Raw genomic sequence first — 13,780 nt, forward strand, 5'->3', positions numbered from 1 at the left:
TGCAGGCAGCTGAACTAGGGATGGTGTCGGCCTATTACACATACATCTTCACTAATCTGGTAAGACATTTTCACAGCTCGCCTCCTTGCCATAGAGTATCAATAACTAGCATCGGTGGGGTACGATGGAATGAAGCTTGGGACATGGAGGGAATCAGAGTGGAGGAGCAGAAGTCAACCAGAGAGGCAGGACATTCTAGAAACATGGAAGTCCAGGAGCGCCTGGGCTTCTCATCTGAACAACTCTTGGCCTTGGGAGGATGGGAATTTGGGGAATCTAATGCCTCCATCCAAATGCTGCTGGCTACCTAGCACTGGTTAGGGTAAGAGCGCAGATGTTGTAGAGTTGTTGTCATTTTGAAATGGCACAGTTTAATCTCCATGGAAGAATTTGAAGCTGTAACATACTAAGAAATGGGCATGGTCGTTGTGAAGGATACACACTCAGAGAATAGAGGGAACCTTGGGGAACTGGTGTAAAAAAAAAAAAAATGTTACAGCTTTTTACTTGAAATGATTGTAGATTCACAGGAGTTGCAAAGATAGTAGAGAGTGGTACCAGGTGCCTTCAACCGCATTTCCTCCAGTAGTTACATCTTACGTAATGGTCATAGGGTATCAAAACCTGAATATCAAAACATCAGATCTGTCTATCCCGTGTAGATGTGTGTCAATCCCGTTGGAACCAGGACAACGCCATCTCGTCACCACAGAGATCTCCCTCATGCCACCATTTTATGGTCTCACCCGTGGTCCTTCCCCCCACCATCCCGAACCCTTAACCACCACTCATCCATTCTCCATTTTGACACTTTTTTCCTTTCGAGAATGTTATATAAATGGAAGCATACAGTATCTGACCTTTGTCACACGGTGTAATGCCCTTGAGACCACCTGAGTTGTTGCCTGAATCAGTAGTTTGTTCCTTTTTGTGGCTGAGTCATTATTTCTTGGTATAGGTATACCACAGTTTGCTTAACCATCCATCTTTTAAGAGACATTTTGGTTGTTTCCTGTGTTTGGCTGTTAGAAACATTCCTTTGGAGAAGGGTTTATTTTATAAATGCATGAGATATCAAGATTACTTAAAGCAGTGGCCCCTCCATGCTGACATGCTTCTGAGCACCTCTTACCTAACAGGGATGGGACCAGGCATTAGGGATTAAAATGGGAATAAGGAACAAAACCTGCCTTGGAAAAATTCAAAGTGACAAATTCTACTAACTGTGTGTACACAATGTTCTAGATCCTGGAACAGTCAGGAAAGACCTCACCAAAGAAGGGGACTTTAGGTTATGCCCTCATTGTGGGGAGAGGGGAGGGTTTTTCCCTAGATAAAGAAAGGAAGAGCATTCTGGGTTAAGTAACAGCATATCCACATGGTGGTTTGAAAGGACATGGCCTGTCCAGGAAACAGGGCATCATCTCGGACGTAACGACCACTCCGGGGATGGGCCTACGCCAATTAATGACCATTCACTTATCTATTTACACTCCACCCTTGCAAGTTACCTCTGTAGAGGACTTAAGGCAGACGTCCATTAGTTTTAAGATCCTTGCTAAGTTAGGAAGCAGAATACAACCTCTTGACTCTTAAATCTTAGAATGAGAAATGTTCCCAAGAAATTACGACTTTCTCGGTCAGCATGTGTGATAGGGCGACCGAGGAGATGGTGCAGTGTCCCTCCCTGGATGGAGGGACCTGGTCTCCTGGAATGGCCTGCCCGGGCAAGGACAGTTCTGTCCAAAGAGATGGGCTGGGACCCTCTGATCCTTGTTCATTTCCAGCTGTAGGTTTTTATGAACGGCGCTTTCTTTCTTTTTTTTTTTTTTTAAGATTTTATTTATTTATATGACAGAGATCACAAGTCGACAGGCAGGCAGAGAGAGAGAGGGGGAAGCAGGCTCCCCACTGAGCAGAGAGTCTGATGCGGGGCTCGATCCCAGGACTCTGGGATCATGACCTGAGCCGAAGGCAGAGGCTTTAACCCACTGAGCCACCCAGGCACCCCGAACGTCCCTTTCTTAGGTTTGCTCTGGAATCGTTCACCCTGAAGCATGCTGAGGCCTCTGCTCTGGGTGGAGACATCTTAGACAAATGGAGTATAGCTTCTTTTCTGGTGTAAGGACTCCCCCTGATGAAGTCTTAGAATATAAGTGAGGTTCATGGGGGTGGGGTCCAGAGCCGATGACCAAGAAAGAATTCTTGAGACATCTTTGGTGCAAAATGGTGGTTTATTAAAGCACGGGGACAGGACCCGTGGGCAGGAAGAGCTACTGCCCAGCGGTTGTGAGGGGTGGCAGGTTACCTATGATGGTGTTGGAGGAGGTAAGGAAAAAGGGAGGTTTCACTACAAATTTCATACGCTAAAGAAGACCTACAGGATACCAGATACCAGAGGCCTTGCCATTGTCAAGGTCCTTTTCCTCTTCTTAGCAAGTTTTTTTTTTTTTTTAAAGATTTTATTTATTTATTTGACAGAGATCTCAAGTAGGCAGAGAGGCAGGCAGAGAGAGAGGAAGAAGCAGGCTCCCTGCGGAGCAGAGAGCCTGATGAGGAGCTCAATACCAGGACCCCAGGATCAGAGGCTTTAACCCTCTGAGCCACCCAGGTGCCCCCTTAACAAGGTATTAACATTAAGATATTTGGGAGGATCCTAAAGAATGTCACATTTGTCCCACCCAGGAGTGGGGGTGGGGGAAGGTTGCAGGGTGTTGGTTTCTGCTTTATCCTCAGCAAGCCTTCTGTTCCCTCATCACCCCCAGAACAGGCTTGCCAGAGAGCCATTCAGCATTCCCTCCTTCTCAAGGCCACCACTGCCACAAATCTACCAGCTCCGTTGCTGGAATTTTTACTTCAATTCTAGCGTACATATAGAAGACCACACAGATCATCTGTGCACAGCTCAGGGAATGTTTTCCAAGGGAGCACACCTGTGTAAGCAGCACCCAGATCCCAAAATAGAACCCAAGCAGCACCCTAAAGTCCCCCTCCCGCCTCCTCCCCGCTGCTACCCTGCAAAATGGAAAACGGAAGGAATTTCTTTGTTTGCTTATTTATTTATTTATTTATTTTTCTATCCTGTGCTGCTGCTGCTGCTGTAAATCAGAGCCTTAACATGTAAAAAGGGAGAAAAGGATTAGATGAGTCCCAGAGCACCGCAGGAGCATTTGCTTAAAGTAAGGAGATGTCTGGGGGAGCCCGGGCAAGTTGGCCGGAGCAGGAAAAGGAGATACAGGTATAATCGGGCTCCATCTGGGGGGCCCCCCCTGGATGCTGAGGGGAAGAGAGGGGAGAGGCAGGTGCAGGCAACCCAGTCAGCAGAGGAGGACAAAGTTAAGCTGCAGGGAGGCATGGAATGTGAACTCCCAGGACAGTACCTAGAATAAGCTGGAGATGCTTGGCTTGGAGATTTTGAAGAAAGCACCCCCCCACCTTCTCAGGACTGATGATAATGCGTATGATGATTTATCTAGTGGGAAAAAGTACAGGCCTATGAAGTCAAGAGACCCAGGTCAATGCCCCATTCTGCCTTACACGCTGTGTGGCTTTGGGGAAGTCTCACAGACTCTCTGAGCCCATTTTCTCATTTGGAAAATCTTAAATGGGGGGGGGGGAATCTTAAAGTCTTACAAAGTCGTTGTAAGGATAGGTAAAAATGCATCATAAATTGAAAAGTACTATGGGTTTCTAAGGCGTATATATACATATATATTTTAATAACACGGTGATACGTTCAGGTTTCAAAGAGCTTTCTCCTTTTCTGGGGGCACGGAAATGAACTAGCTGAGCTCTGGGAGCATGCCTCAGCCAGAGAGTTCTTTGAACCTAGAATTACTAGGACTCACACAGTTTGTAAGTTTGCGAGGAGAAGTCAAAACAGTCACTGTATGAATGCTGATGGTTGAGTAACACTCGGGAAAATTAAAGCAGGGCCACTGCAAAAATCAGTCAGTGGGAGGATTTTCTGGAAGCCTCTTATTAGTGCTTTGACTTTCTGGAAAGGACAGGCCCCTATTAAGAGGAAAGAAACTACTTTTTAAGTCCATTCTTCCTTCCTAATTGCCCTTGGAGTCTGGGAAGGGAGAGGGAGGGGCCTCGTACAGAGGGAGTGAGTTGCCCTCCATGATTCTCCCATTCCTGCCCCACCTACCACCCCATACAGATGCTGCCCAGACACTAATATTTCTTTATTTCTTTGAATTCCTCAGGGATAGCCATCACGGCCCAGCTCTCTGATTTCTGCCACGGTGATGCAGTGGGTGCTTAGATTAGCTTTTTGAAAGCTTACACATGAGCTGGAAAGGCAGGTAGACGTGATTCAGAACTCTGCTTTGACTAGCTACCGGCTGTGTGATCCTGTGCTAATAACTTAACCTCTCTGAACCTCAGAGACCTCGTCTGTAAGTGGACACCATTAACACGTGCCTCAGGAGATGGTATCCATGCAGCACCTGGCTCGTAATACAAGTTTAGTAAAGAGGAGATATTATTTTTGAAGTTCTATTTATGCTTCCCATGTGCTAAAAAGAACAAGAGATACTAATTTTTCTGTGCAGCCTCTAACAGCCTGTAAAAGTGACTCTCACAATGCCATCCGACCTGATTTGCCGAGAATGACTCAAACTTAGTAGTTTAGGTGTTATGCATGACTGAACTGACCGGAGTAGGGTTCCTGTGTGTCCGTTCTCATTCTTCATTCCCACCCAGGCATTAAGAAGGCAGATTGACACCCTGTTTTTTAGTTTTTTGAGGAACCGCTGTACTGTTTTCCAGAGGGGCTGCACCCATTACGTTCCCACCAGCAGTGCACGAGGGTTCAAATATCTCCACGTCCTCCCCGACACTTGTGATTTCTTGTCTTTGATTCTAGCCATTCTGACAGGTGTGAAGTGGTATCTCCTTGTGGCTTTGATTTGCATTGCCTTGACGATGAGTGATGCTGAGCACCTTACCACGTGACTGCAGACTGCCCAAGTACCATTCGGTCCAGTAATTCCATTTCTGGGTATATTTACCCAAAGAAAACAAAAACGCTAATTCAAAAAGATATATGCACACTCTATGTTTAAGCGGCATTACGTACACTAGCCAAGATATGGAAGCAGCCCAAGTGTCCATCGATAGATGAGTGGATAAAGAAGGCGTGGTGTGTGTCTATGAACGTGTGTAATGGCCTATTACTTGGCATAAAAAAGAATGAGATCTTACCATTTGCGATAACATGGGTCATGGATGGACCTAGACGGTATTATGCTAAGTGAAATAAGTCAGACAGAGACAAATATTACATGATTCTATTTGCATGTGGAACCTGAAAAACAAAACAAATGAACAACAACAATGACAAAAAAAGAAAGAGACTCAAACATAGAGAAGGAACTGGTGGGCCCCAGAGAGGGGGGCCACTGAGGGATGGGTGAAATGTATGAAGGGGATTAAGATGTTATAAACTTTCAGTTATGAAAAAAATAAGTTACAGGGATAAAAAGTACAGCATAGGAAATGTAGTCAATAATAGTATAATAACTTTGTATGGTGACAGATGGTGACTACACTTGCCGTGGTGAGCATTTCATAATATATGTTATTGTCGAATCACTATGCCATACATCTGAAACTAATATAATTTTATATGTCAATTACATTTCCATGAAAATTTAAAAAAATTTATTTTCATTTGAAAAAGAAGGCCAGTTGATTTAGGGCATCTGTCATAAATAAATCCAATTGATTGCTCTGAAGTTTAATCAGTTAATTACCCATTATAAGAGTTGGGAGAAAAATCTCCATCATGAGTCAAACTTCTAAACCTTCATTTCAGTTGACCCTCTAGACGAGCCGTTTTTCTCTCTGTCAGAGTGGGGCCAACAGGAGACTGAGGATGCCCGCCCTGAGCTTTGGGGGTCAGGTGTAACTGACAAGGAAGAGGAAGGGAGCCAAATTTAGCTGAGTGAACAGATGTTTAGCATTTTTTTATACATCTATTTTTTTTTTAAGATTTTATTTATTCACTTAACATACAGAGAGCGATCACAAGTAGGCAGACAACCCGATGCGGGACTCGATCCCAGGACCCTGGGATCATGACCTGAGCCGAAGGCTGAGGCTCAACCCAATGAGCCACCCAGGTGCCCTATACATCTATTTTGAAATGGGATTTGGGGTGGTTTGCTCTGGTTTCAGAGGTTCAGTGGGTAAAACAGCTTCTTGCCCTGCTTCTGGTTTTGCTGGGTCAGGACTCAGCCCCAGCAGAGTGAGTCTCTGATCAACAGGTGGGAAGGGGCCTCTGAAGGTACTCGGCTAAGGTGGGAGCTCAGGACAGGGGATTAGTGACCTTACGGGCAACGTTAATGGTAAACTAAGAGCCACGATGTGCATGTGGTCAGCGATCCGGACAGGAACCTAGAGGGAAGCAAGTCATAGCAGGTGCACCAAGGTGAGGGTCAAGAGTCCAGACCCAAACAGGGGGCAAAGCAGGGCAACCAAGAAAATGACGCTTGAGAGTCCCCAAAGACACAGATGCATGAGCAATCTGAGAACTGTTTCCTGCCTTTATCCAGATTTCTTTCTTTCTTCGTTTTCCGGAAGTTCTTAGTGGGTTGAAGCATATGTAACATTCGATTTGCCATTTTAACTATTTATAAGTTTACGGTTCAGTGGCATTAATTGCATTCACAGGGTTATCTGACCAGCATCCCTATTTCTATAACTTTTTCATTACCGTAAACAGAAACCCGACATCCATGGAGCAGTAACTTCCCATCCCCCTCCTCCCGGCCCCTGGTAACCTCCTATCGGGTTTCTGTCTCTACACATTTGCCTTGCCTTAGGTATTTCATAGAAGTGGAGTCAGACAATATTTGTCCTTTTGTATCTGGCTTATTTCACTTAGTGTCCTGTTTTCCAGGTTTATCCATGTGATAACGTGCAGCAGAGCTTAATTCTTTTTTTTATGTGGTAAAATATACATAACATAAAACTGACCATTTTAACCATACCTGTCAGTCATAATAAGTAATAAGTTCTGCAGCCGTTACCACCACCCATTTCCAGAACTCTTTTCAGTTTCCTGAGCTAAAATGTCACAGCCATTAAACACCCATCCCTTCTTCCCGACGGCTGGCGATCATCTGTCGCTATGAATGTGCCTATTCTGAGTACCTCTCAGTGGAAATACGCAAAATTTGTCCTTTTGTGTATGGCTTATTTCACTTGGCATAAAGTCTTCAAGGTTCATTCATGTGTCAGCATTTCCTTCCTTTTTAAGACCGAGTAACATTCCACTATATGCGTTCCCATTCATTCATCAGGAGACACTTGGGTTCCTTCACCTTTTTGGCTATCGTGGATAATCCTGCTATGAATGTGAGTCTAAAAATACCTGTGTGAGTCCCTGCTTTCAGTCCTTTGGGGCATATACCTAGGAATGGAGACGCTGGATCATATGGTAATTCTGTGCTTAATTTTCAAGCTACCACCATACTGTTTTCCAGAGCGGCTGCACCATTTTGCGTTCCCACCAGCAATGTGTGAGAGTTCCGGGTCCTCCCTATCCTCACCAATACTTGTTTTTATTTTTTATTTTTTTAATAATCTCCGTCCTAATGGGTGTGACGCAGTCAGATGTGTTTCTCATTTCTGTTTGGAGTTTGCAAATTGAAAGAGGCAGGACCTCATGGCTGAAGTTGAAAGTCAAGCTGATGCAGAAGCTTTGTAATGAAAGAAAGTAGCCAGCGTGTAACAACCCAGTCAGACCTGGGAAAACTCCCAGGTCAGGAGCTTCCTAGCTGTGCGGCCCTGAAACTCTCCGGGAACTCGGTTTCTTCATGTGTAAAATGGAAATAATAATATCCATTTCAAAAATGTTTTGGTAAAATTAAAAATTAGCTATTGAGAAACAAGATGGGATCCAGAGGGAGACAAACCATAAGAGACTCTTAATCTCACAAAACAAACTGAGGGTTGCCAGGGGGAGGGGGAAGGGAGAGGGTGTTTGGGTTATGGACATTGGGGAAGGTGTGTGCTATGGTGAGTGCTGTGAAGTGTGTAAACCTGGCGATTCACAGACCTGTACCCCTGGGGCTAATAATACATTATATGTTAATAAAAAAATAAATTAATTTAAAAAATTAGCTATTGATAATACTTTGGATCTGGTAGGTAATGCCGACTACCATAACAGATAAACCCTCCAATGTCTTGGCTTTACACAATGGAAGTATTTTTCTCATTCAACTCACATCCCACAAGGGTGTTCCTGATCAGTGGGCAGCCTTCCATTATGTCATGCGGAGGCCTAGATTTCTTCTGGCTTATAAATAGGTCTTCTTAGAGGCCAGGAATGGGGAAAAAACCGTGGAGGGTCAGACCCAGGAGGATGTTATGGCCCAGGCTTGGGAGCAGCACATAGTATTTCTCTCCCCTCACAACTCCATTGTCTAGCCCTCGGTCACAAGCCTGCCCCTCCCTGGAAGGGGGCCGTTGGAAAATACAGTCTACTGTGTACGCAGGCAAAAAAGAAAATAGGCTTGGTGATCAGTTAGCAATACCGCCACGTTATTAAATTGTTAATCATTGTCACACATCTCTCTCATGTGTGCCGGGAAAGCAATTAGCGTGCTAAGCCCTGGCAAGTCTGTTTAGAGGTCAACTGATCCTGTCTGTGGAAGTCTGATTAACACCTCAATGTAAGGGTATCAGCTCTCTAATACATGGACAGGTCTGCCCCTCTGATGGGGCAGGCCCGAGATGGTTACAGATTCTCTGGGCATGTTCTGCGCCTGAGTGTGGAAAGAGTCTCTGTCCTCCATTCGGCCTCAGGCTTTGTTGGGGGAACTGCTGTTCTACAAGACTGATGGGAGTTTGGATAGAGGATACGAGGAATTAAGGGCCTTTGGGCAAAGCCCAATTGGCCTCTGAGACAGCAGAGATGCCATCTGAAGAGAGAGGGTGAAGGAGGAGACACAGTTGGAGCTAATAAATCTGGAGGGATTAGCCAGCTACTAATGAACCCGGGGAGACTTGCAATCACTGCCTAATAGAAAAGATAAAATCACCCTAATCTATCGTCAGAGAGTACAGATGGGCCCCGTGCCAAAGGTCACCTGACACTACCGCCTTGGTGGGGAGAAGCGTCGAGATTTAAGGTTAAGGGTCAAAAGTGGTGAAATGTCAACGGAAGGCAAGAGGTCATTGGGCCCTGGAAGCAGGAGGCTTGCCTTCTGGGCTGGCAGGTGTTGCCAGTGGCACAGCCAGCTGGGTGCTGGGACAGCTCTTTCACTGTCAAACCCCAGGCAGGGCCCAGGACTTGGTGTTCTGGGAACCACCATCGTGCCAGAGGCCAGGCTGCCATTTGTGGGGTGTGGAGAGAGGCGGCAGGCCCTGCAGAGTTTTTCCCTTGGGGAGTCTAGACAGAAGGGCCCAGGTGCTGGCTGTGCCATGATGGAAGGCATGGGACCCCAACTGCTTCCATCGGTCGCACTGGTCTAGGCAAACTGTTGCCCCTTGCTGGGCTTCATTTCATCATCTGTAAAATGGGTTGTGTCAGGTGACCTCTCAGGGTCTTTGCAGCCTTTGGCTGGTTTTATCCTACACCCTGTTAGGGCATTTCACTTCACAGCACCCTTGGATTGAGAACGTTTCTTGGAGGTGGGGGCTGGGGACGGCCATGAAATTGGAGGGCCCACATGGACCATGGGGGCTGTTTCTGTTCAGCTGTTAGCTCCTCGGACCCCTAAAGAGTAGCCGGGTCCCAGTGAGTCCTGCACAATGTAACCCTTCTCTGCCCCGTCTCTGTCTCGTTTGGGCAGAATGAATCTACACAGCCAATTTTTCTCCTCTGGGTTCATTTTATTGTCAAGCAGACCAAGCCTATGTTTATTTTTCTAAAGGTCTATCAGAGAGATTAGCCATAAGTAATTGAAATTGCTAAAATTATTACAGAAAGGGGAGCCGGGGCAGATGGGGAGGAGAGAAACCAAAGGAAGGGAGCATGCTCACCATCTATCCCTTCTGTTCCTTGCTTTGGTGAGCCAGACTTAGTCATCTCTCAGGTCTTATTTAATGTCACTACCTCAAGCAGTCTCCTCCAACACTACACTAGGCTGGGTCCTCTATGATACTGTCCCACCACCCTGTGTGCTATGTTCTATAGCATTCATCTCAAGTGCGAATTCTTTCTTCTGTATCTGACCCCTCCACCAGACTTTGAACTTCATGAAAGTGAGACCAGGTCTTTCTTGTTGATCCCTGAACTCCAGGTGCCTAGAGGCACATAGTAGGTGCTCAATAAATACTTAGTCAATGAAGGGAACAGTTCCTAACAGGGTAACGTTGTTGGACTGGGAGGGCTGGCCAGGTGAGATGGCTTATCTCCTTGTCCAGAAGGAAGTCAGTGCATCCCCACAAAGCCCATGAGCACAGAGGTCTGCAGCTCAGCCTGGGAGGGTTGGACTCAGTGTCCCCCTTGCTGAGATGCCTCCACACTTTCATAGCCCATAGGGTAACTACTCAGTCTGGTATGATGCCCTTCCTCTATTCTGGGCTGGACAGACTTGAAAGAGCATGCAGGATGCTCAAGGGTGCTTTAGTTCAGGACCCAAGAGACAGGATTCCAGGGAGTTCTGATAAGTGGGGTAGTATCAAGACCTGAGCCCCAAGGTGGGCGCCAAGGATGAGCACTGGGGTAGGAAGAGGCTAAAGAGTATAAAGGTAACCCAGCTGATTGTGCTGGGTGCACTGTGTCACCTGGGGGTGCTTTCTGTCCTGGCCACACCATGTCCAGGCCAGCCTTGGGCAAGTGGCCTCTTCAGGCCAGCACCTGAGCCCTGGAGCCGGAACACAATGGTCTTTGGGACCAAACCTCTCCTTCAGGTTTTCAAGGTTGTTATGAAATTATCTGGTCTTGTCTGCCGTCCCCACAGTTTGGCACATGAGCTTGGGTGGGACAGAAAGGACGGAAATATGGTTTAAAAGAGGCAGCCAGGGTCTCAGATCAGAGAGGACATGAGTTTGAAGCCCGGCCCCGCTGTGCATTAGAGGTCCACGGGGCACGTTATTCACCGGTTGGAATCTCAGTCATTCCTTTTGTGAAATGGGAATAACAATTCCTATAACATCATTTAGTGACGGAGGGTTCCTCATGCTCAGTGGGCCTGCCCACTTCCCTGTTGGGGATTTCCATCTTTAGACCTCAGTTTCCTGACTTCCTGCCTCTAGTTTTCTAAAACCCCAAAGCTAGTATCAGAAACATTTCCAAATTGGCCTCTCACCTGGTTAGAACTATGGTTCCCATGGTGTTCCGGCCCCTCCCATAGCTTGCAGTCTTTTCTGAGAGCACACACCACACATGTCCACACACATTCATAGACATGTACTCACATTGCTATGCTCACATACATGCACACACACACACACACACACACACACACACACACACACACACAGCTAGCCCACGGCTACAACGCATCCTCAGACAACTTTCTGGTGCCAGAGCAATTAATTCTAAAGTGTGGTTCATTGTAAAATTATTAAGTCTATCTACATTCTTCACCTTTATTGAGCCTTTTAGGAGAACCACTCTGCATAATATCGTACACTTTGGTGAATAAATATGTTTTTAGTGGAAAAGAGTAATGGAGTGAGTGAAAGCTCCGTCTGGGCCTCCAACACCTTCCCCTCCCCCCCACCAGATGCAAACCTTATGAGGTAGCAGGTCTGGCAGGAACAGATCTCTCCGGGTCCCCTACATGAGTACACCAGCATCTAAAGGACAAGCTCTCCATCCAAATTTGTGCTCTCTGGCTGCCAACCCTCCTGGGTCTATTCTCCGAGCTAGCTCATTGGTAGGGAGGGGGTGTATTCAGAAGGAGAAATGGCAGGGAGAATTAGAAGGAGATTCAGGAAGTATTGACTAAAGAATTATTCTTTATGTTTGCACTTGGGAAAACTGTCTGGCTGCTGGAAGCCCCTTGGCCCAAGTTATAGGATTATAAACTGCTTAGCCAGCCGTGATTTAGTGACTTACCTCTGCAAAATGCTAAAGTCAACCATACATATGCAGCAAAGATTTATGAAGTGCCTACTGTGTGCTGGGGGAATGCCAGCAGCAGCGTGATGGGGCTGGGAGAGCTCTGGCTGTCAATGCGAGGTGTGGAAGGCCAGAGAGGGGAGCATTTAGGGCCTCTGTGGGAGCATGAGAAAGGTTCACAGACATGGTCTCCTTTAATCATTTATTGAAGGATGGTTAGAGATGAGAATGGGGGAGGGACACAGGGGCAGGGTACAGGGTGGGTCAGAGCTAGAGCACAGGAGCGGGGCTGGGGCTGGAGCAACGGGGGGCGGGGGATGGAGAGGGATGGAGCCGGAGCCAGCAAAGCAAGGTACAGGTCACAAGACCCCTGCAGAGCCGCTGAGCTTCTTAGCCTCGGATGGCATTGACAGGCCCAGGGTCTTGTCTCGGCTGTCCCTCTGACTGACCATGCGTGTAACTCTGAACAAGTCCTTTCTCCCCTGGCAATGACCTAGAGGGTCTCCAAAGACCTCTCAACCCTGAAGTGTTACTGACTCTGTGGACTGGACGAATATTTGATGACTGGCCGAGGGACTTCTCCAGGCCAGCATTTTCCACGTGGAGGAGGGGACTTTCCTCTCTGTGGCTTTTCCGTGTCCTCCAGTGCCCCCTACAGTCCAGGTCCCTGAGGTGGGGCAGCACTCCTGACTTGTGAGCCAGGTGGGTCTTTCACTTTCCCTTGCCCAGCAAGAGCCGTCGTCTCTGCTGGGCCCAGCCCACGTCACCTGCTGGATAATGGGCCTCCCCGATCTCAAAATCCCGTTTGTGCCAATGTTAATGGATGATGATAGCATTGAGTTGGGGGGCTCTTGAGAGGATCTAACTCAATCTCATCGTTTTCCAGTTGTGGAAAATGACTGTGGAGGGTGCATGACTCACCTGAGCTCTCAGAGCGAGCCAGGAGTGGAGGGGGGCGGCCCCCTAGTTCACCGGATGGGCACTAACTGAGCGTGCATGGTGTCAGGGACGCAGCGATGCATAAAGCCCCAACTTCCAGGAGGTCAGCCTAGAAGGGGAGATAAACCCAAGTAAATTATTGTAAGTCAGCAGGTGGAATGAAGAGATGATGGGGGCATTCGCAGGGCATTATGGGGCCACCAAAGAAGAGCCACCTGGCCTAGCCGGACAGGCTCAGGGAAAGCTTCCTGGGTAAGGCTACATACACCCAAAGGGCTTTAAAGAATCTATGGGACTTAGCCAGGTGGAGATGGGGGAAGGGCAGGACAAGCTAAATGAGGGATATGCACAGTTTTATATCTTAGACAACATTTGCTTTTTAGCCGAGGCCTTAACCAAGGAAGTGGACAATATGGAAACCTGTGAAGTTGGTGAGGAAGGTTATTTCGAGGTGGGGAGAACCTTTCAGAGCCTTCATGACTTCATGCACAGGCAGCCAACTTTCCTACCCTTGGAAGACAGGGCAAGAGGGAAGGTCAAGTCCCAAGTAGACCTGAGTGAACACCATGAGGCCCAGATGCCTGAGACACTTCGGGCTCCCTTGGACAGCTGTCAACAGTTGTCCCCTGCAAGGTGATGACGCCACTGAGAGAGAGAGAGAGAAGTGAAGTCAGGGCTGCCTGGGGAAAAGTGGGGAGATTTGGCCAGTCCTACCAGCGGGGTGGCCCTGATGTCCTCAGGAAGCAGCTGCTATAAGCATCTGATGGACACACTTTTCTGCCAATCCAGAGTCTGCTGCATTCCTTATGG

General features: G+C 47.3%; 1 protein-coding gene across 1 annotated transcript in view; it reads left to right on the top strand.

Annotated features, from left to right (window-relative positions):
- Positions 1–13,780, top strand: part of GRIK4 (glutamate ionotropic receptor kainate type subunit 4) — a 416,257-nt gene that overhangs the window by 277,204 nt on the left and 125,273 nt on the right. Inside the window, exon 8 of the mRNA XM_032868748.1 lies at positions 6–59. Coding sequence (XP_032724639.1) covers positions 6–59 — 54 coding nt within the window. The remainder of the gene's footprint in view (positions 1–5; positions 60–13,780) is intronic.

Source organism: Lontra canadensis, unplaced genomic scaffold (genome assembly GCF_010015895.1).
Source record: "Lontra canadensis isolate GAN:19392208 unplaced genomic scaffold, GSC_riverotter_1.0 scaffold36, whole genome shotgun sequence".
Taxonomy (NCBI): Eukaryota; Metazoa; Chordata; class Mammalia; order Carnivora; family Mustelidae; genus Lontra; species Lontra canadensis.